This window comes from Anopheles coluzzii, chromosome 2 (genome assembly GCF_943734685.1).
Source record: "Anopheles coluzzii chromosome 2, AcolN3, whole genome shotgun sequence".
Taxonomy (NCBI): domain Eukaryota; kingdom Metazoa; phylum Arthropoda; class Insecta; order Diptera; family Culicidae; genus Anopheles; species Anopheles coluzzii.
The window spans coordinates 29,651,223-29,675,793 of NC_064670.1; the positions used below are offsets into that span (position 1 = coordinate 29,651,223).

General features: G+C 42.4%; 1 protein-coding gene across 2 annotated transcripts in view; it reads left to right on the top strand.

Moving 5' to 3' along the window:
- Positions 1-24,571, top strand: part of LOC120948632 (protein similar) — a 113,918-nt gene that overhangs the window by 24,292 nt on the left and 65,055 nt on the right. For both annotated transcript variants that reach the window (XM_040365202.2, XM_040365201.2), the window contains exon 6: positions 10,737-10,878. In XM_040365202.2, coding sequence (XP_040221136.2) covers positions 10,737-10,878 — 142 coding nt within the window. The remainder of the gene's footprint in view (positions 1-10,736; positions 10,879-24,571) is intronic.

The window sequence follows — 24,571 nt, forward strand, 5'->3', positions numbered from 1 at the left end:
AGCCCCGTGTGAGCACGTGATGACGGAATGTATTTGAGAGGTGGTGCTGTGTGGAGCGCGGAGCGTAGCTTTAACTTCGGCAAATGGCCTTGGCTTTCGGTAAGATTGTATCATTTGTACTGTTCAGAGCTTTGCAGGCATGCAGGCATGATTTGTTTATATTCACATAACCACACCACACCACACCACTACTGCCAAGGGGATGGCGGGGAGATGGTGTACAGGGAAACGAAGTAGCGCACGGCGCAAGATGGTCATGATTGGGGTACATATTTTTAGACGGCCAAAGAAATGTATGCAAAACAGGCAAATGCACAGCAAGCGTGCGACGACGGTGGCAAATTTTTCATATTGTATGACGGTTTGCCTGTTATGTGACACTTTCTGGTTTGTTAAAATATAAATAACGCCTATTACCACCAGCTGATACGGTGACGAGATGAAGATGATGCGAGAGAATACACTAATGAAGTGTTGAAAAAAAAAACATCAAACCTACGAAAGGTGAACAAACCTTTGGTTTATTTTAATGTTTTTAATAGTCATGACTGAGAAGACTTTTAGATGGCAAAATAATTTGTAAAACAGATATTGGTTTAGTTTGCAAAATTCCTCACCATCTCTGCAGTTATATTTGGAAGTTTGAAATGATATCTACAAATTCCGGTGGTGTTGGTTGGAGATATGCGCTACAAAGTTTGGCAGCAAAGAATCTGAGCAAGAATCGAAACCGTTCTTGGTTCAGTGCACAATGCAATGTAAGTTACGACAACACGGGGTGCCTGCACAAAAGTCAAGACGAATTAAAAGCAAAAGCATATAGCAAAACAAAAAAAAAACAACCGAAAAGCCAAAGAGCCAACAGTCGCTCAACGGCAGCCCCGTTGAGCAGCAGAAGTTGAGCGCAAGATCGTGCGCGCGTGTCGAGAGCAAAATTAAATCAATTGAATCGAAATGTTAATTTACTCCAATGAAGCTTCGCGCTTCGGTCCATTACTCGTCCCCCCGTCGTGGTGTGGGGGGGGGGGGGGGTTGGTGCTCCCAGGAGGAGGTGAGACTACCCGTTCGTTTCAATCGTTCCGATTTTTAAACATTTTATTTTCTTCGACTTGTGTTCGAGGACGATTCTGTGCAAAAAGAAAACGCGAGAAAAGAACCACTCTATCTTCCTTTTCTGAGCAGCAATACCATACGCGACGTGGATGCCGCGGTTTCTGTTCCTTTGCATCGTTTCGAGTGCATTCTTGGAGTTCTGTAATGCATCGACTGAAGTGGTGCACCGTTTTCGTCTCGGGCAATGTTTTTCGTTCGCTCCTTTCGGTTCGATCTGAAGCTGCTGATGCTGGCATTAGTTTTCGGTCGTTTAAGATGAAACGGGAGCTAAACGATCTGGCACGAAATGGTAACTAAATTGGCAGTCATAAACGGAGTACGCGTGGTGGTGGAGCAAGTGACAGTGCGCTTGCAGAATTGCAACTACCTTCTTGGAGCTTGAATTTCGTTTGTGTCCGTGTGTCAATGTATTTCCAACACTGGCTGTTACGGCTGAGGAAGAAGCAGCGTTACGTAGGGAATGAAGTTATTTTAATGCAATGTAAAATTGGGTAGTGTTCTTGTGTGGTAATAATACGAACATCCAACTACTGCAGAAGAGACTCATACAAAGCTTTCCATAAATGAAGATCATATTGATCAACATTTTTTATATTAACAGACAAACATTATGATCTTTCTATTATTTCTTTACATCCAAAAAATACAATAATGCTAGAGAGAAACAATTCGTTTGTATTATCCTTCAGCTTGTCATCCATAAAAAGCGTTTATTGCATATTCGTTTGACGACACTCCAAGGTAACACAAAGATCCATATCCCCTAGACAGCTGTCTTTGTTTCTCCTCTGTCAATTATCCCCAATCAATCAATTCATAGCTGTTACAAGTCGGTCATCCTTCTCCGTTCGGTGGTAATGTGACGGTAACTGCGCAGGCTACATCCGTGTCTTCATGCATCTTTTAATGGTGTTACTTAATACCATCCAGCTGACACGGTTCATTATTATCAAATGGAATGGCACAGAACAATGTCCAGAGTATGCGTTCGCTAAACCTGCCACAAATGGTGAGCGAAAGCGATGACCCAGAATTGCAGGCCCATTAGTTTCGCCTCCAACCTAACCTCTCGGTTGTCTTCGGTGGGATGTCTTCTCATTTCTTCAATCGGTGCGCCCCATCCTGATCCCCACAGGGGAGGGCAGAGTGCAGCTTCGATTAGCTGGCACAATTCATCTTCATTTGTATTGTCAAATTTTTCTTCATCGCTTCCTTTCCCCCCAACTAGCGCGCATTCCGTTTTTTGCAATCAGTTTTCTCGGCCTCGGGCTCCACGCCATGCTAGTGATGTGAGCGCGCGTTTCGTAAACGGCAAGGTGAAAAATGACTACTCCCCAGAGTGGGCAACAGCTTCGTGACAGCTTTGCTTATTGAAGAATGAACGCGAAGAATAAGTGTGCAATGGGGGGGAGGAGAGCCGAAACATCCGGCGACCCGAGCCCGACATAAGTCCCGGCTAATCCGGTATTGGCACTTTGGGCTACAACGTTTCGCTTCGATGCAACGGGAAGAGCTAATTTTTGTACCGAATAAACTACGGGACGTCCACCGATGATCCAGATTCCCATCCCTCCCGACAGCGACACCCGCTTTTGTTTGCTCGCCTGTTTGCAGTGAAAGCAAGCGAGCGCGTCACCAAACGAGGCTAATATAATTTAGCGATAATATTGAATTATGGCAAAATTACATCAACCAAGTGAGAACCAAGTGGCTGAGGTACTCAAGCCCCACGACCAGCAGTCACAGTGTACCGTTTTCATGCTCGCCGTATCGTTCGCAATGCAGCGGCGCTTGAATTCGCCATATAGCAATGGACGTGAAAATGGAAAACGCTATTCAGTGGCCTTTGGTCTTTCGGAAACGGCATCATAAAAACAGCTCAAAATAAAACAGATGGCAAACATCTTCTGGCCAGGTGTTGTCGGCGGCGGAGCGGCAGACACCAACACCGTGGTTTTTGCTCAAACGTGATAAGAAGCTGAACGCAAACTGCATCCGTTGCAGCTCGTATTGCTCCGCTTCCTCGACCTCGACTGCAGGACACTTCAGCCACGGCAAGCGTTAACTGTTGTCCGCACGTCGTCGTCCGCACTCCCAGGGACACTGCGAGGTTGTAAACGTGAGAGTGCGCTGACACTACTGCTTCTTTATGCAGTTTGCATGATTTTCCGCCCGAAAAGGCGATAAAAATTTAATCACATTTATTTGTGCTGTTGCCGCTGCTGCTGCTGCTGCTTTGTCACGCTGCTTGTACTCATATCATGGGTGTTGGAGGGTCCTTCCCGGGCTATCTGTGCTCGTGCTAGCCCGTTCCGTTTGAGTGTGTGTGTGTGTGTGGGAGGGTGTGGGTGTGTTTATAGATCATGTAATAAGCGGTGCGGGCTAATGATGGAATAGGAAGTGGCGGAAAAGCAGCGGTCCTGTGATTGTAGATTGTAATATTTATGTGTTTTATTGAAAGCGCTACTCCCGGTGGTGCCTCTTTTATGCGTTCGTTGACCGTCGCTTTTATTGTCCTGCTGCTAAGCGTCACACGCTCCTCGGCACTCTTCATTTATCGTAAGCAGCACCAGCAGTGCTGTTGGTATGGGTATCCATGACATTAGCGAGCAGAAGTTAGAATTTCACTTCATCATCGATTAATATTTTCTTCAAACTTTCGTTCATTTTTGTTTGTGCCGTCGAGCTTTTTTTTTTTTTAATTCTTAAACACATTTCTGGAGACGTGTAGCAGCCAGTACGCCCAGTGTCATCATTCTTTGTCCTTTCTTGGGGCTTTGTTTTTATCTGCACAGGACTCAACGGTACGTCCATCATTTGCATCAGTGCCGTTTTAAAAGTCGTAAAAAAGTATCATTTCCCTGGACCGATGCTTACCTCCACGGGGATACACTTCCTTCCTTCGCTCTCGCCGTTGGTTGGTCGCCTTCGTGGAACCGAATTTTCCTGTTTCTTTGTTCATGCAAAGTGACGCTTTGAAAACCTGTTTTTTTTTGTTTTGTTTTTCTCCATCAGAGGAAACTCTTTTTGGGAATGTACACTATTCCAAGAACGTGTTCTTTGGGTTCCATCCGAGTGGCCGCCGGGCTCTGGTACCGCTTGACATTTTCATCTTGCCGCGGTGTACCGTTGACTGCGGTCGTAAAGAATGCAATCATAAATGCACCCGAGCAGTGCAACCGACCGTCAAGTGAGCATTTAATTTCTTCGGGATTAAGTGAATGAAACGGAAATGGATACTAGGACGAAAAAAGGGGTTGGAGGAGGAGGAATGGGACAGCACAGCAACTCCCGATGCAACAGTGCGCTGCTGGTGGAAGCGAATGTGTCGTCAAAACACGTCGTGTTCGTCGCTACCGCATTTTCCCCGTGCACGACCAAAACCATCGCGCCGTGTATGACATTTGAGTTAATCAACTTGGGAGTTCTCATTTCCACCCACTTTCCTTTTTCTATAAACCCGTACAAAAGGGGTGGAAGGGGATGAAACCTGGGCGTTAGTTTAAAATTTTTCACTCAACTTGTTACGGCAAAAAAAAAACCCGTTCGCTTGGAAAAGCAGCTAACTGTTCGTGTTGTGCCCTGCTCGGTACGATTCAAGGGAAAACTTCTCCCCGCACCCCACGGGCTGTGCCAAATTATAGTACGGTGGAAGACTTTGTGACTATGCTGTGGGGAGGGAAATATCGCAAAAACATGAGAAGCGCATCCGCCGCGTTTGCGGAGCGGGAATGAAGTAAAATCCACAGAAATATCAACAGCTGCACCGACAGTAACAAATTCATTGCACCGAAAAAATAACAGAGAGAAAGATAACACGATTCACACATACACAAACACAAACACACAACCGTGCACATGATCTACGTCGGTAGAGCAACCGTGCTGTGTGTCTGTGCTGTCAGGTATTCGCTTTATGCGGTTTTCTTTATCCTTCGGTGTTGACTCGGTGTCAAGATTTCAGTTTTAAAATTTAACGTCCTTCGTTTGCCATTCGGTTCGTAAAATCCCTCGAACGTGCTGCCGTCCACCGGCACCGTCCCGAAGGCCAAAAGGACTGTGAGTGAAGCGTAAACGTGCGGAACGGTAGGCAAACGGGAAGAGGTACGGCGATAGGTTTGGCGGTTGGCTTTTATGTTTTTAGCGTTATTACATCAACATACAGTTCGACTCGGGGTGTTTTTTTTTGCTGTTGTTTGGTTCTTGTCGGATGCATTTCGGAAGAGCTGCTTAGCATAATATCGTTCGCTTGTTCGCGCGGGTTGTTTCTGATTCGGCAATGATATTGGATGGGGAGGCAGTGTTGAAAGGGAGGGAGGGAGGATGGGTGCTAGCAGATAAAATAAAATGCTCCATCAACGGAAGCGGAAAAACGAACGATGTAAATGGTAGAACCCGACGATGAACCGTGTGCGGAACGCTGGGTCGTGGGTTTTTGGGCAGAAGTTAGCATGGATAAATAAATTGATAATAATAATTTAGTTACACACGAAGCGAAAACAGTGGCACCATCGACCCTCCTTTCTTTACACTCTACCGCCAACCGGCTCATGTTTCAATATTTTATTATTTTAATCACGGAGCATTTATTACGAATGCAACCCCTCACGTCAGGATCGGCGAGAGGGCGCTCGCTAACGGCAGTGCATCATTCCGGTTCCTTTTCATCAGTTTGATGTATGCACACAGGGATGCTGCTTCACCTTTTTATCTCCCTTGCCCTTCCTCCAGCAAATGATCGCACTGTTGATAAGATGTGAGCTCTACGGTGAGGAAGCTTGCCTTTGTCTCTGAGTGGTACCAGTTTTCTGCAAAATGGAAGCACCGTTTGGAAGCAAAGCTTTTTGTTTTTTAGTTTCTTCTTCTTTCGAATGCTCCCATCTGATGTGGTGCATACTGATGTTGCTGACTTGTACCCAACTGGAAAACCAGGGTTGGAACTGAGCCGGGGAATTATTGGGACTTTCGTTACAGTATCATCACACAGCAACAGCACGAGTTGATGAATCGCTCGGTGAAGCAAAATAATTTATCATCGTCTCATAAATTTAATTGAATTTTCGATGCGTCCTCCGCATGTGCTGTCTGCGCCCGTGGGATGGGCAATATTGTTTGTTGACTGGTACCAACGGCACCTTGGTAGGTTTGGTGACATCGAGGACTACAGAAATATGTATGTAGCCACTTGGTTACTGTGTGTGTGTTTTTTTGTGTGTGGAAAGATGTTGCTCCTTTCTTCCTGCGGAGAAGCATTCATAATATCTGAACGATAAGTAGTTCGTCGGTCCCCCCCTGCCAGGGAAAGGATGATTACACTGCTCTAATACTAAGCTACCTTCAACCCAATCGTTATTATTGGTTTGTGGCGAGGCTTTTGAACCGAAGCTTAATGCTCGTCAAGCGCAGCAAGAACTGCATGGCGAAACGATTATTCCATACCGCAATTTGACGTCACTTTTAACAAATTACACCGAAAAGACGACAGCGCTCGCCGACGTTTGGAATTGCAAGGACTTGCAAGGGGATGCGACAACAAACACTTCAATCATCGTGCTGCTGCTACTTTTGAAGCATGCTTTATTGCTGGATGGTGAGGTTTGGTGAAAGCTGCTCGAGCGGATTTACTAAACGCGGGTGCTAGATTTCGTGGTTTTTCACCCCCTTCCCCCCTCTCCCGTTGCCGTTGCGCCATTGCTATAGCGAGCTTCCCCGAAAAGTCCGAGCCAGAATGTGATGGATGAAGAACGCGTCCACTGCACAGCATATCTTCGCAAAAGCACAATCAAGTGCATCATTAGCGAGGGATTAAAGGTTCAAGTGCGGCTTAAGCGTTATGGTACCTTGCAAAAGGGTTAGTTTGTACTGTGTGATAAATTATGGGAATGGAGGGGAGTTTCGCTGGTGCTCTGCTGCCAATGATAGCTGTTTGTCGTATGCACTTGTTTGCATTTAATATTAACATTGTTTTTGTCTTTTTTTGAGTTTTTAATACTTCTTGTTTGTTTATGCAACGGTGCAGTATAAGAAAGTTTAAAATTTATTATCCGCAAACAAAAAGTTTGCAAATAGTATGCAATTCTTGCACATTGCAATAAAGAAAGTGCAGATTGGAAAAAAAGCTCACCGCTCAAAAGCAGCACACAACCTCAAACTAACATTCTCCGGGGAAATTATCATTCGCTTTCGGATAACAAATTGCCTTCGTGTTGTAAAAAGGTAAAAAACAACATCACTTTTCTTCCTCACGGTAGTAATAAAGTGAAATAAAATGAGCAATGTGGCATATCTGTATGTGTTTGTCGGTTCTGTGCATATATGTAGGTGTGTGTGTGTGTTTTTCAAAAGAAAATTTACACGCAACTTGAAAACTTATCAGATTGAAAGGTTTACTGCACTCAAGTGGTAGCAGCGCGCTACTAGGTTTGGGCAACGGTTTTTGCGGTTGGGGAGTTGGCAGTTGGCAAACTAATACACACACAAAATTTGGCAATTGGTCAGGACAAACTTTGTTTTACCAGCGCTTCGAAAATGGCAGTGCTGGCCGAGCGTGATCTCTTCTGCTGCACATCCCTCCGTTGTGCCTTTCAATTTCGCGTGCACGCCATTCCCCCCAACCGTGTCCTGAATTTCGAATCATGAAAAACAACGGAGAACGCCCAAAGAGTTTGGTTATGTGCTTCGGCACCGGCTGGAAGAAGCACACAAAGAAGCGACGAACGCGCGTTTTTTGTTTGTTTCTCATTGCAACGCTCCTCGGCAGGGCGAGGTCAGGGATGGAATGTATATAGTTTCGTTTGTCTCCCGATGCCATAAAAGTAATCTTCACAATTTACGACATTCCATAAATCCACCCTGCTAGGGGGGGAAGGGCATCGTAGTTGGTCTTTCCTCCTTCTCCAGGTCTCGCCGCTGCGTGGCGCAAAACAGCAATCGTACCAGCGGAATGGAGAGCGGTGATGGAATGGCCAATGTGCTTTGCTGTGGGGATAGCAGCAATGAAACAATGTTTACATGATTATAATGCGCTTGGCGTTGTGTGTCCCTGGTCCCCGCTGCTGCTAGCTAAGTTTGTTTTGCCGGTGGGGCAAGGATCGAGTGGATTTAAGGTGGATAATTTCGTGAAGATGGTTGATGGCATATTCTTTATGTTGCGGTAGGATAAAATTATTTGTAAAATGCAAACAAAAACCCCCTTCCAGCCGTACCAAACAAAATCGTGCGGTGACGTACAAAGTAGCGACGCTGGGGCGTTCGTATACGGGATTTTCCTAATGCTTTGGGAGTAATGTGTCCACTGTTGCTAATGTTCAAACCACACTATCGTGGGTACCTTTTCGCTGTGAAAGAAGCGAAACAAAACAAAAAACAAAAGACCATCAAGCAGGTTCATCTACGGTGCATTAAGAATGCAAGACTGTAACTGGCTGCGGGGGGACGGAGTTTTTTGAAAATTCAATTATGCTTCAAAACCCCTAATAAATCTTTCATGGACTTATTAAGCTGATTTAGTGAGCAGCAAAGGATTGGGTTTGGACTTGCGTTTATTTTGTTGCACAATCTCTTTGTTCTGTGGATGTTGTTTACGAGCTTCGTTGGAACATGGGTACATGCCTGAAGCAAAAATCATCATCTGTCTATACAACCCACAGCCGTCTGCTTCGCAGCGAATCAAAAGTTAATGCAAATAAAACGGATGTAATTAAAAAAAAACCGTAGTAAGTGCTTAAAGCAAAGCACTTCATTGAACGCACTGTCCTTACAGGAAATGGCAGAAACACTGAGAGAGGGAATCGAGGAAACTGATGGAGGTGCCTGGTGGTTCACGACCATAACAAAGCACTAATGCACTCCTACATAAACCGACCTACCTTACGATTGTGTGCATCGATTTTTATAGAGCACCGATAAAATTCACAATTAATGGCAACCATTACTTCGCATCGCTCGGTGCACCTGGCGCCTCTCCCTCCGGTGCAAATTTGTATGCTGCCGTACGTATCTGTCCCCGGCGAGATTGTACTACGTGCAGCGGCGGGGTGGGACGTTTCGCGGTGCAGTGTTGCTGTGGCATAGGTAAATGTCCTGATACGTTCACCGGCCACGTTTACCCGTGGCGTAATAATATTCTCCCTAGCGTTGTTTATGCGAACCGCCCAGTTACTTTAAGAAAACAGCTTTGTTTTGTTTCAATCCTTCGGTCCGAAAATCGGTCCTCCCTTTCGGCCACTGCTCCGGAAGCTTTGATTTTATTATCCTCTACCACAATAACTGCTCTGGCCAGCCCCCCGCCTAGCTTTCCTGAGCTGCCAAGGGGCGGGTGATGAGAATTTATGCAATGCTCTTAAAAGCTCAATCGATTCGGAAAATTACTCGTTTGCTGCTGCTGTCCATTAGCATTCGCAACGAAAAAGCTTACCGTTTTGTAGGGGGTTTGGAATAGTTAAGCAATGCTTTTTTTAAGGCACTCATTGTGTAACATAAAGCTTATGTAGATGTACTTGCTTGCTCAGTAAGTAGCTACCATAATAATGTATTTTTATGTTCAAATGCCAGTAACGTTGGGTACTACAGCAAAAAAAAAAAAAAAACAAATACAAACACATTTCTAGATCCCAATAGATGATTCCATACGGTTTTGAAAAACAAAATGTCAATGGCCTCAAAATAATTCGATTCAATTGTAATGTGGCTTGAGGGTTTTAAGACTCAAGTTGGTTTTGCTTTTTTTTATTTACCCCAAAGTTTTTGATTCCGTGTTAATTACATCTCTACTGCTGCGGTTACCGGCAGCCACACAAAGAGCTCGGAACCGGGGAGAGAATTCATTTTATATCGCTTCTGGCGTTAAATTAAAATCACCCAAACCTTCCAACCCGTCGAACATTGCACGCGAACCGAGGCAAGGAATACTTTGTGCTGCTGCTGCTGCTGCTGCATCCTGAAGTGTTCTAATCCAAAGCATAAACTGAGCGGAAAAGGTCCGCTTGCGTTTTGGCTGTGTTGGCCAAACCGGGTGAAAAACATGTAGGTAACAACGAAAAGCAGCGGCAAATTAACTAAATGAAAAAGTTTTTCTTTGATTTTCATTTTTATTTCGGTTTTTTTTTTTGTGTAGAACTCCACTTGTACCACCCAATGCAGGAGTAGTTGAGATGTGTATACATTTGGAAATGAGAAAAATCCCTCCCGACCCGTTGCTATCGTTTTGGTCCGCGTTTCAAGTTCTATCACGAATATAGTGGGAACAAACGGAAATTGGTAAACGAATGAAAAGTTTTCATCTTTGTATTTAGCACCTCCCCAGAAGCCATTGTTTGCGCTTACTTTTTTCTGGATTTGGCTTGTGCTTGCGATGCACCACAAAGGAAATGGTGCTTGTGATTGCATCGGTCTTTTGTGTTTGATTGGATCGAACATCGGTTAATCAAAGGGATTCTCGCTTACTGCGCTATCACACTAGGGTTGTGCAAACGGGTGGGAATACTTCATAGTAATTTTGAGGAACAAGAACGATGTTTGCTTAATTTGTACATCTAAGATAATATTTTACAATAACTGCATAAATACAGCAATCACAAAGCATAAATCATCTAATTCATCCGTCTTTTTATCCTAATTTTCAGTCATCAGCAAGGGGCAGAGCGAAACATCCCGCTACCGTTTCCTGGCAAAAACTGGTGGCTATGCGTGGGTCGTGACCCAAGCCACCGTCATATATGACAAGCAGAAACCGCACAGTGTTGTGTGCGTGAACTACGTCCTAAGGTAGGTATTGTTTTACTTTCTTTTTACGATAGCTGCATCGAATGAAGATTGAAGCACGTGACCTATTCGCTATCACTCTTCAACAAAACATTATATTTTCATGCGTTTTTAGCTACAAGCAACGCAAATCATGTTTCAAACACAATAAGGTTTGTTGTGAATTTCTATTTGGACAAACAAGACATACATGGAATTAAAATTATAATTGTAAGATCATCATGAGATTCATCGTAGTATCCTGTCAAATAATCTGTCAATTTTATAACTTAAATTTCTTAGTACAAAACGTGCAATAAGTGTGCTTCGACAATTGGTGCATTAGAGCTCTTTTACCGCGTATTGTCAATTGGAAGTTTCAATGACCGCCGTAAGCCGCTAGCTACAGATATAAGCAATACGTATCCATGTGTTACCATCGTAAAGCAGTATTTGAAATCATTGAAGCGTTGTAACAGCTTCTTTACTGTTCCCCTTACTGGTTGATGAAAAAAAAATCCCCATTGTCACATAATCCCCCTGCCTTTCTTATACATCTTGTTCGTTGTGACATCCCGATGCTAACAATATTAGCCTCTCCCCTCCCTCGAATAGGCGAACGAACGAAATTTCAATTATGTTTGTGCATTCACCGACAATCATCGGTAAGCCAGGCATCCGATGCCACAGTGTCACTGCGGAGTGCAGCGAATGTTGCATTTCAATCCACCTTCACTATAGCCACAGCAGCCATTGTCCATGCGTTACGCCAACCATTTTTCTTTACCTTTGTTCCCCTACCCCAAGCTATATGCTCTTTGTAAGGAAGCACAAGCGCGGCACCATTGTGCTTTCAAAATGTCGGTTGTACAATCTCGGTGCGGTGGCAACGGTGGTGGCAGAAGACAAAGAATCACACTCTTCTTAACCGAGCGAGCATAATTTCTGCCAGTAAGCTTGCGGTACTTCGCTGAACTGATTTGACTTGTCCCCGCTCCGTGCGCTGCTCGGGAAAAGTGATTGTGCGATGGTTTTTTGTACATTTTTTTTTCTTCTCCGTTCCGTTATCTGACCCGAAATTTACACGGAACGAAGAGATCGGTTGCCTTCGGATTTAAAAGGTACCGCTTGTGTTCGGGCAAACGTCAACAATAACAACAACAACAAGAGCAGGGTTTGCGGATATTCTCAGCCAGGATGTGCTCGAATGGCTCAAAACGAGACGGAACAAAGATGATGATGCCCTTTCGTAAAATAGCTCTTTGTTCGCAATCTGACCCTAACACCCGGCACGGGCGGCCCGTATGCAGCGAAGGTTAGCATGGACTGCTGCAGCATTTTATGTTTCATTTCTCTCGTCTCGTACAATTCGAATGCCGGGGTCTGATCAACTCGTTACCTTCTTATCAGTGGCACGTTACTAGCTGCTAAGTCTTACATTAAAGCTCAACAGTTCAAGCGTTCAAGCAGAGCGCGCGCGAACTGCACTGCAAATGGTGTTCGCCATGCGCTGCACTGTTTATATTTATTGCAAATCCCTACCGGTACTACACCTCGGCAGGGCGGTTCTAAGCTGGCTAGCTCAGCAAGAATGATCGCCGTGGCTGATAATTCTTGTCCGTGATTTATCAGTCCCAGCGCTCCCATTGAAAATGCATCCCTTACAATATACGTCGTTTATCTTCTGTGTGCTTTGTTACAGGGTTTTCCAGGGGTTCTCATAGTTGTGGGATACTTCTCTGACTCTTTCCTATTGGAAGTGAACTTCATGTGTTGGAAATTGGACTCTATGGCACCCTTTTTGGACAGCCTCCTTGTAAATGCTTACTGGATTTGTCCAACAAGGGTGCTATAGAGTGCGATTCCCATTAGAATAAGTTCATTTCATGTAAGAAAGAGTTTATAAAGTGTCCCACAGCTATGAGAACTCCTGGAAAACCCTGTATATTTTGGAGACTCGTAAAGAGTTAATATAGTGTGGTCTTTATTATGTGGTCTACGATCTTGCGTTGAAAATGTACAACTCATTTCATTTCATAGGACGATACGTGGTAAATCTTCAGAGCGTATGGTTGAACAACATAGAAATAGTTCTTGCTGTGCACCTTGTCGAAGGACACTCAGCTGTCACATAATTATCGTAATTTATAACTCATTTTCCTTTGCAGCCCAGATAAAGGTAGGTAGTCGCTTCATTTGATTTACTATGTATATTTTTCTTGTTTTCGTCATGATTGTTGTTTCGTACAACACACGCGGCAATTAAACTGTCGTAAACTCAGTCTTGACTAAGTCCGATTTGTCCGAAAACGAATGCGTGCGCGTGAACACGTGGTGTGGTGTAACATGCGACCGTTTTCTCTTACCTGTAGATGGGATCATTTTTAGATCGCAGTCTGCGAAACGCTTTCGATGCAGTTGTCGTTATAAATCATTCTCTTTGGTGGAAATTTGTTTAAAAAAAATACTATATTCACGAAAATATGGCTGAAGGAAAAATCATGCTCAAAACATCCCCCATCTTTTAACGTATGTTCGTATACGTGAGGGAATCATATGATGCGAATCTTTTTTTTTTCTTTCTTCTGTTCCTGGGTCTGATTTTTACATTAAGCTATAGCGTTAACGTTGCGTTATGGAAAAGCAGAAAGATTGTTTTTTGTTTGTGTCTTTTTACCATTCGTTGGTAGATTATCGTTTATTATGCCATGTCAAATCAACATTCGTTTTGCCTGTGTGTGTGTGTTTTTTTTTTACGAAAAACATGTTTAACTCGGCACTTGCTGTGTCGTTGAATTTTGTGTGTAAGAAAATGTTTTATCACATAACAGTTTCAAATGAAACTAAGCTTGTTAAATAAATTATTATTTAAATAATTTAATGGAATATAATTGGAATTAATGTAGCACATTAAACTAGAAGAATAATTACAATTAGCACTCTGTTGATACAATCAGACATATTGTTAGTCCAATACACTGCCAGAAAATGTATTGTGAATGTAAATCGATTGCAATTGAATTAGTCTTGCTGTGTGTCATCATATTATCAGTTCGTCGGCTATATGTCCTTTTATTACGATTAGTAATGTAAAGGGAAAAATGAAAGAAAACGTCATTTAAATTTAGTAGTAAATTGTTGTTTGTTTTAGTTAAAGAAATCACGAGACACGATGATGTGGGGTGAATTTTTGGCAAAAAAAACACCACCCCCCAAAAACACACCACCAGATGGTTGCGCGTGTACAAAAAAAAAGATCATAAACACCACGCGCACTCAATTGGAATTCGTCTCAAAGTTTAGACAGCAATTTGTGCGCATCAGGTTCAAATAAAATTGTTTTTCGTTTTCGTTGAGAGCGTGCAGATTTTAGTCCGGCGCTGAAATTTCTTTTTTTTATAGTTCTGGTTTTGTTCTTTTTCACCAAGCTTCGTCGCAACACGCTTTGGTAGAGTTTCTATTTTGATGGTGATATCATATCGGATGATGTTGCTTTGTTGTTGGTTTTTTTTTCGAGTTTTCAACAGGCACGTGTAAGTAATTCTTTTTATTGTTGTTGAACCCGGTCCTTTAATCATTGAAGGTTTTCTTAACCGCTCGTGGGCCTGTGTGAACACACATAACACACAAACCAATGTGCTTCTTTTGTCACCACTGTTCACTACAAACGGTTAGCCACATGGCACCATTGCAATCAATTAACCCGAATCAAGCAAATTCTGCAGAGTAAACATACTGAACTGACCGAACATAAAACAGTGTACGCGAGCGAGACCGGTGGTGCGACCTGGGGTAGGGCGGTGAAACCAGAATGGTTGATTGTATAGCTCTTGTGTCCCGAAGACACCATGCTTCGGTTGTGATCATAATCAACACTAATACACTACAGTAGCAACGGATCGTGATGATGGTTGCCATGGCGCTGACGTGCCAAATTTAACACGATCATCAGGGTGCTCTCGGAAAATATGGCGTAGCAGTCCTGTACGCAAACTCCCCAACTGGCGAGCCCCTTTATAGACGATAATGATTGGTGTTTAAATTTGGCATAACTGTGGTGCGATTGTCACCGACAAAAAGATACCGTTTTATGATGAAAACATTCAGTGTTGTTTGAATGAAAGTGAAAACAGCTAGAAATTAAGTAAAATTGTACTCTCCTCAACTCCCATCAGCCCCTTGGAGAGGTATGCCTGTTTGACTGATGTTATGTTCTACCCAATACCCTTTGCTTAAGCTGTCAGGAATAGCCAGATAATTTATTGCTCAGTTGCAGAGGATCGTTGTTCCTATGGCTACTGGCTGCTAAAGATGAACGTGTACTTATTGTATCGCTTGATGTCGCTTTGTCCTATTCCTTCAGTTTGTCCTAACACGATCGGACGACTCGCCTTGTTATATATTTAGAGCGTTTCCCATATTATGAAAGCAAAACCAGTGCCTACGTTTATGGATGGGCGCCATTGAAACTACTGTTCCCACCAATGAAACACCCCGCGGTACCCCAAAGTCACGTGTAAAAGAACCAAGCACGAACAAACCGGATTGCGTTGGATTGCTCTTGATTTGAACGAGAGAGAGAGAGGAAAAAAACAAAAAACAAAAATAGGGGTCTTGAATGAAAATAGGTTTGCCAACGGTGGAACGGGACCATTACTATTTTTGATATCAGCGTGTGAATGGAGATTGTGTTGTTGGACAAATACATCTAACTAACACGCAGCTATCGATTGATTATTTGTACGTATTGAATTGAATTTTATTTTAAAAAGCCATATTCATCAAAAGGCTGATATGTTTTTTCATATACTTGAAAATTTTACTACAAACTTATATACACTCAAGTTTATAAATATTAAGCCACTTTGTCAATATCTTTTCAAAAAAATGATTCAAAAAGATACCAAAGGCAATGTTAATCCGTTTTGTATCTGATTATCTTAATAAACACTCGTAGCTGGCGTCTTGAAATAATAATGTATGCCACAATTTGTTCGATTATTGTAATGCGACATCGAACGGAGTCTCGATATGTGTGAATCGAAAATCATAGACACGTGATACCCGCTCCTACATATTGGATACCGTCCCGTATTGATCTGCAAATGATAAAACGAAAAGGCCACTATTCATAATGTATTCCGGATACGTGTTTAGATGTCCATTAGGGACAGCCGGCTTCTATATTTAATAGCAAAAGGAGAGCCTCATCCCCATGTCAGTTACGTCTGCGGCAGATTCCCGGAAATGAAACCGGAAGGAAGCGCTGTAGGTTCGAATGTCGCCCATCCTAACCGTGTTACGTAATCAATAGTGGACAAAAAGCTATGCCAAATATTCTCCCTGCGAAGTAAGAGTGACAGAACTGTCAGAAACATATGAAATGCTGACAAAAAAAAAACTACTACATCGGGAAATGAATGTGTGAATCTGTCCTGATGATGTGTGATCCTACTTTTTTGTATAAGATATTTGATGTTTCGCTTGTTCTATACATTGAATTATGCATATACGTATGCAAAAAAAATAATTCTGTTCCATTTATATTACAAAAAAGGTTTACATCGCAGTCCAGGCATTTGGGGATAGTCATTAAAAGCACTAATTTTGCTTAATTTGAGTTAATTGAAATGGCATTTTAGATTAGTGTAGAGAAGACGTAAATTTGGGCACAACATGCTCAGCTCCTTTTCAGCTACAGAATTTCAATTAGTCCGACCCGCTAACCATACACTCATTAACATTCCGGCACTCAGCAATGGTACGATGGCGTGGGTGATGAGTAAATAGCTTTCCAAAACCACCCAAGAATAGTGGTGTGCATTAGGGCAGAGAAGGTATGCAAATATGTAGTGTTGGCATTCCTGCTAGCGATAGCGATGTTCTCTATCATTTTCGAGCCCTATATTTTGGTTACTGGCCATCATGTAATGAAGGGGTTGAGGTGTCATACACAGCGTCACTGTATAGCTTCTCCCGCTAAATATGGCCAGCACAGTTTCGGTAGCAGAATGTTAACGGCACTGGCCGAAAGGAAAAGGTGAAGATGTCCCATTTTGGGGAGGAACAAAAAATACATTACGTTTGCCATCGTCGGTGAGGCTCGATATCATCGTTAATAAATAATGACTGTAGTAGAGGAGGCTACTGAACCATCACCACGGCTCATCACAAACACGCAAACGTGCGTGCAGAATTGATCACAAACGAATGTCTTATTGTGGCACCCTTTGCGTGTTGCACTTTGTGGTTTATAGGTAAAGTAAGAAAAAGTCATTGGCCACCTTTTTTCTTTTTTTTTAGATTGTATTGTTTTTTTTCTTCTTCAGTAAAATTGAAACACGTCTTGTAGCCATCTACAGGTTCGTCATGATAATACGAAGTGTTCATAACCCTGTCCAATCAAGACAAGCTTCGTGTGTCCTGTTGTCAGCTGGTGGCATTTAAATGCTTTTTTATTGTTCGGTATGAAAAAAAAACACAGTGGAACACAATGGCAAACGTAAAACACTCTCCCAAACAAAACACGTGTGGAATTTTATTTGCGACACAACAAAAATGCAATGCTGGAATTGATCCAAAATGCCACTGGTATCATTTTTTGCTCTGTTGTCAACGACTCGAACAAACAAAACCCCAATGGAGCCGTGTTTCACTTTCGTCGTTCTTGACCTTCCTGAATGTTGCGCACAATTCGGTTGCCCAGTCCCCGGATGGACAGTGATGGAAGTAACGAATCCAAAAATTTAATCAACACCAGCTGAGCCACTTGAACCTGACCCGGTCTCAATTGTGGCCTATAAAATACTTACCACAATCAATCGAGCGGTTCCAAGTTGTGGCCAGCAAAAAGAATGGTTTAGGCGACAGAAAGGGGTGATTGATGCGTCTGTTGCAAGGTTGAAATTAAAATAGTGGCTGTTGTAAGAGCTACCGTAACAAAAATAGATTGGGTATTATTGCCCTGACAGCGAATCGAATCGTGTATCATACATGGGTTAAACACGTGCCTAGGGCACTACATGTGTCGGTAATCAAATAATCACAAAATTAAACAATAGAAATTATACTTATGTCCATGTGAATGATGTTATTCAAACTAAAAAAAGCATACATAAGTATTGATAATGAAGACATAAAAACATAACTTATTTTTAGCGATGTCGTATCCTATTTGTACCCTTCAAATTGAAATTAACTAGCTAGAGGTAATTAATTTAGCTGAAGAGACGTTTCATGATTTATAACACATGCTTAATCAATGTTGAAACTGATACTGGGATGTCGTGAACTACGCTCTCACACGATATGTTACAAAACCATATTAGAAAGGGCTACAGAGTATAGTAGTGTCTTCTTCTATTTTGAACGAACAAATTGCTAATACAACAAATTGCTATTTATTTTTTTTTTACTGAATGAAATAAGGATAAGTGTCGTGTTGTGTCGCTTTATATTTGTTGTGCGTTTTTCTTACTCATCGCGTTTCAAATGTTTAGTTATTGAAAAGCAATGTAGTATTATCAGCACCATGCTGTGTGGTGGATGTTTGTTTGTTTTTGTTACTTCAATAGACGTCAATAGAAAGAGGAGGGATAGGGTAGATTATGATTTGAACTGGTTTTAAGCAACGTGAACATTGCTGTGACCGATTCAACCGGTTGTGGTTGTTGCTTAATGATGGTCTATCACAATACCATCTCACGCCATCTGACCGATCCTCTTAGTTGTTTAACTGATTGTTAAGCTTGATTAATCGCTATTAAAGATAGATGTTGATATTGTTTTGTATTGTATTGACAGTCATGTGAAAATCTGCCCGTAAAACTATACCTAAAGGTTTAACATTTGCACCCGTCGTATGATCCCGATCAACACGTGATAGAAACAAGTTGTTTAATAATATTTGCACGGTGGAAGTTATCAATTTTAATAGTTTATTTATGAACTCTGGCAAAAAAAAACTGGATTTCATTTATGGTGAGGTATTATGTTCGTTCTATTGACGTAAGCAAACAACATGACTAAAAATGTTCTCTGTTCTGTTCCTTAACATTAAACTTTAACATGAATTTTTACATTATTCTCCAGAATGCAAAAAAAACCAAAGAACAGTGTATCTCAGTTAACTTTGCATTATTATATCATTGCAATGGTTTTTCATTCATTCATTCGCAAATATGTAAATAAAGTTGTATGCCATCAGTAATATTGAGTAGCCGCAAAAGAAACTTCTCCCATTTTTCAGTTGAGACCTGGGATCGGATTTTAAAGAGCTTATAACGCACAACGCTGTGTGATGTTTAGCCAGTTCAGCACATTTTCTAAAGTGAACATCTCAAGATCCATTCTTCTTGGAAATTGAGACATTTTGAATCCTGCCGGTTGTGCTCGAGACGCTTGTAGCTTCTCATCTGCCAGCATCATGAGACAGCATGAACGCCGGTGTGGTATTTGTTGCAATTCATCCGTATCAAATTAACTGCTAGGGGTGGTTCGAAGAAGAGCAGAGAGAGAGAGATGGATTTGATTAGAGCAAGATTGAAGAATGTGGTGCGGTACGGATTAAGGTAGGGCGGACATTTTCATCATTCACCCATAAAATCGCTAAGCACGGAAACGGAAACCGGAATACCATGCCACTGTATGAAAGGAAATGAAGCAGTAGCTAAGCAACTGAGTTCTAATACTGCTGATCGTTTGCTGGAGATTAAGCTATTGGGGATTAAAAAATCACATCCAATAAGCATATGGAAATAAATATATAACATATTTAACAATGACGATAAAACGTTCATGCAGTTTTTTTTGTCATTCTAACTTGTGGGAATGAAGAACTGTTGCTTGCTTGTAATATATATCTTTCACTTTATGTCACCTCGGTCTAACATACTCTCCGATTGCTAGAGACGGCAATCCAATTTGTTTCATTTTATACGGCAGCGTAATCTGCAATTAGCTGCTACGCCATCCCTATTTCTCGTTGGAAAAGTGCCAACCTTTCGCTTTTCCTTCTCGGGGGATAAGAACATAAAGAATAGCCTACACTAAAATCAGCAATGTGACACTGTGGGGTTTTTTTTCTGCTGCACGTTAAACATTAAACAAAGCCACCAATTTAACGCAAAATCATTTGCAACGAAGGTACGGCAGTGAAGGCAAGAACCCATCCCTGCTATGGCTTAATTAAATTCACTTGCAGGTCCCGAGGGCGCGGAACATGAGCTGAGCGAAGGGAAGAGATGAAGAATTGCGTAATCTCTTCGATCCTATAAGTTAGGCTCCTTTCTCTTTTCTTGAATCGAGCATTTGCTAATCCAAGAGCTAATCTGAGAGGAAGGGATTTTTTTTATATTTTGCTGTTGAATGTCAGTCATAAAGCATGCTAAAGTCTAACCGCTGGCTAGCGACGAAATGGGGAAAAATGCTGGTCTGTTGTACCAGGCAGGATTGATGGTGTAGCACGTGGCGAAAAAAGCAATTTTATTATTACCCAAAACCAACGCCTTCCGCTGGCAGCAAATTGTACGATTTGAAATTTTCAATCAATATCGGATGGACCTATCAAACAAATAAAGAAATAATCGTTACAATGCTAAATTGATTTAGTTTGCATTATTATTAAAAATGTTAATGGTTAGGTAGAGTAGCACTGTCAATATTATAAGGCCTTGACCCTTTTCGGTGTAGTATCTTAGTTTACGTGAAAAACCATTCAAAATTCAACATGAAACATTTCACTATTTGTAAAATTGAAAGCAAATCCAATCGTATTCCAAGTCCCAGTACCCCAGTATCGGTGGAACTGGGAAAAGAAAAACCTATCGTAAAGCAGGTCGCTCATACTTTCTTATCCAATTTCGTAACGATTTTCAAACCTGCCTTACCTTACTTTGCCAGCAGCTTCCTCTCTTCCTTCTTGGATCATTATCTAGTTGCGATTTCGAAGCTTTCTTCTACCCTGCAAATCGTGTCCCTTACCTTACACCCTCAAGTTTGCTGATAAAGCTCGAAAGAGATTGACAGAATTGAAGGGAGGGACGACAGTCGGTTTGAGCGGCAGATCCTAATGGAGGGATACTAGGAGGGTTTCTGAATGGTGGCAAATTACAAATCAAATTAACATAACTTTTACAACAGCTGCAGCGGCAAGCAGGAACTACCTACCTTCCGGGCGACTTGCCCCTGGTTCATGCATGCGAGCGTGTATCGGGCCGAAACTTTGCCTTCGCTGGAAGCACTCAGCGACGCTTTTCATGCCCGGTGCTTTGTAATTTTGGCCGAAATCCGGATGTGGTGCGTGGCAACCACCATAACACCATAGCCGGTAGGAATGTGTTCGTAACAACGGAATGTTAATCGTGTTCCTTCCTTTCCCTCTGCTGTGTTGATTTTTTTTAAGCTGTGTACAACGCAGCTCAACACTGAACCGGGAACACATGATTCTAGGTGAATTTAACACAGCAGCTGCTTGGGTATGAGTGTGTGTGTGTGTGCGTGTGTGTGTGGTAAAGTTTTTCGTTTTCATTTCCTCTCAGAAGCAGTAAAAAAGTAGGGAAGTACAATTACTGTTCGAGGGATATGTACTTATCGGCAACTTTTGGTCGTTGTTTCGGTCTTTTATCGGCGAAAGCAGCCACCAGTGTACCGTATTATACCGTGTATAGTACGCTGGCCCAAGCTCTAATAAACATAGTTTCCGGACGCTGGGTGTATTTGGTGGTGTTCGACGTTACAACATATTTACGTCGCTCACACGGGAGCGCCTCGAAAACGCTTCCGTTTTAAGTAAGCCGATTTTTATGAAACTCTCTCGAGATTGATCCAAGATAAAAAATGGGGTTTTATGTGTTATTTTCTGTTGGAAGCAAAGAAACGCCTTAATGAACCATCTATCTACTATCCTAGGTCATCAGTTTTTTTAACTGCCCTCTATCAGTAGTCAGTTTCTTTCTGCGCGCATGCGGTCGTAGCGTTAAAATACAAAACAATTACTAAACTTGCTTCACACACAAACCACTTTGAAACACTATATACTATACACTTCAGATGAATCCCGAAATCCCGTACTAGAAAATCTACAATATGGTCATCTTCCGGAAAAAATGTTCACAATCGTTGGTCACAATTGGATTGGATTTTCGGTTTACTTTTTATCGACCATACCAATAGCCGTACCGACCCAAAACGATGGTTGTAATTTTATTTGGATGAAAGGGTTCTTATGACCGACGCAATCTTTTTTACAAGTCTTTTTTGGAACCTTTACGTAGCTCAACGTGATCCTACCTTTTTTTTTTGGCGAACCGTGTATAACGTAGACTGTAGACCATGCTTTGATCCCTGCTCAGGGCTCGGTATAACCAAACTTCATTAATTGTGATTCATTGCATGTACCTTCACCATCGTCGTCATTTGCAATGACACATTGAATTGCATTGTAGTGCTGCCGCCATCCGTTCGGAAGTCCTTCTGAGAAGGTGCAATCATGTTTTTAATGAGCAATCATGTTTTTACAATTGTCGAAGGATCAAAATAAAATCAACACAAATTGATTGCATGGCCGTGTGCTAAAGCAATCAGCAAAATCGAGGAGCAGCGACACGTGGAATTTATAGGAACCTGAAAGTAACGGATAACGGATCTTGAACATGCTCATTTGTTAATGTTAGTGAAACCTTACCTGCAAACAATGGCTATCACCGTAGATTTAAAGATAAGACCATTGGGCGCACGGTATATTTGTTCCTTGCGCTAGAATCGTTCCGTAAACACTTCCGGTGCGATCCGGCATCTGTCAACGAGTCCCATAAATTGTGCGCCATAAGTAGCTTTGCTCACGCAACGAAAGAGCAGCGCTGGTGAAATGAGCTTTTTGCCTTTTCTGTTCCCTCCCTCCAGAAGTCACACTTTATTAGAGCGAATATTTTACTCAACGAGCCTCTTTTGCACGGCAGGATTACGTTTTTAGTGCCTCCTTTCATCAAGGAATGCATTGTTGAAAGCGGAAGCCACACACTGTGCTGCCTCGGGGGGATCCTTGGGACTACTTGTAAAGCAAGGGAAACCCAGACACAGTTCGGGGCTGTTGGAACTTATCAACCGTCCCTGATCGGCCCACGTTTTCTCCGTTTTTCTTCAGTGTTAGCAAAGCTAAAAAAAAAATCTTTCCCCGCCATTATTTACCCACAAAATTGAGCAAGAATTTCTAATTTGTGTAGAACCCTCCTGGTTCGTTGTGGTGCGCCTAAGTAAAAAATGGGGAAATCGAGCAAGTAAGCAGCAGTACGGTGTAGCAAAGTGGAAAAAGATGCGCGAAGGCGGGCTCTACCGTACTTCACTGGGTGAACCAGTGGTGATGGGAATGAAAATATGCGAGCATCCCTTACTGCCTTCGCCTCGACACCCCTCCTCCATTCTCGTAGGAAAAGGGATCATTATCAGCTTCTAGGTTAAATTGTCGACCTTTAATCACATTAGAATTGCTTGCCTTTTCTAGGTCGACTGAGCTGCTTCTAATTTTGCTCCAAAATGAAATCCCCTTTTTTGGTGTAGTAGCGATTGCAAACCAAAGCAGAAGCGGGAAATCGCACAGATCGTAGGTTTAATCGTCTCACATAGTGCCAACGTAAGGTTTCTTCGTTGCGTATGTGTGTGAGCGCGTCTGCAAGCGCGTTTTTTATTTGAATCTGCACAGGTCTTTTTTAGCCAAACGTTGAAGTGTAAGCCATGGCCTTACTGGAACGTTATTGGAAGGATTGAGAGGTAAGTTTTGGATACGGAAGTACGCTCGTTTGCCGGTCCCACTTTGGCGCTTTGGGAAATCCGCACGAAAAGCTGCGATACATATCAAGCGCAGCATTTCATTCGAGGGAGTTTATTGCTTCAATAAAAAATTAGATTACGGTACCAATTCCCCCGGAGTCTGATCGCGACATCGGCTACTGCGCGTCGAGGGACGCACACAAGGCAAGCGTGAAGTTAAGCGATGAAAGCGTGTTTTTTTTTTTCTTTCTTGCACGCTTCTCCGCGATACAGCAAAAGCACAAATATAAAATAAGTGTGCAATCTTGGCAGCGAAAGAGCTCCTAACACTGTGAAAATGTAAAGAAAAATAGAAACCAGCTAGCATAAAATGCCGAATGAACTGTTATGGTCCCATCAAACGAGCTGCCACACTGTTGGCCGCACCAGCAAACTAAAAAGAGAATAATTGGCCAGCACGAAACCGTATTCGGGTCTTTTGTTAAAAATCAAACGGAAGTATTTCCGGTGCTCGTAGAAGCTTCCGACTAGAACGGAAAGCGAGAGGAAGACTTGTCTTGTGCACTGGAATTCGTTGTCGTCGTCGTCACGATCCTAGAATTTCAGTTTTGTCTTCCTTCGTTCGTTTTGTTGGACCGCGGTGAAAAGCTGTGTGTGCACGCGATATCGTCTGCTCGGCATCTTTTGTTGTGTTGAAGAGCCTCATAAAAGCCCTGCTTTGTAGACATATTACCATCTTCCTGTCACAAATACCACCATCCACCAATAAACGTCTGGTTGGCTCTGTAAAACTGAACGCCCTGTACGCGGTGTCTTGTGATGAATTCTCTTTGTATAGCAATCAACCTGGCTGTGTGTTTGTGAGCGGTTCAGTTGAGCTTTTCTATCCACCCATCCCTCAACTCTGGCAATGTGTGTGAGTGTGGCCTATGGGCACAGGAAAAAAGCGAAA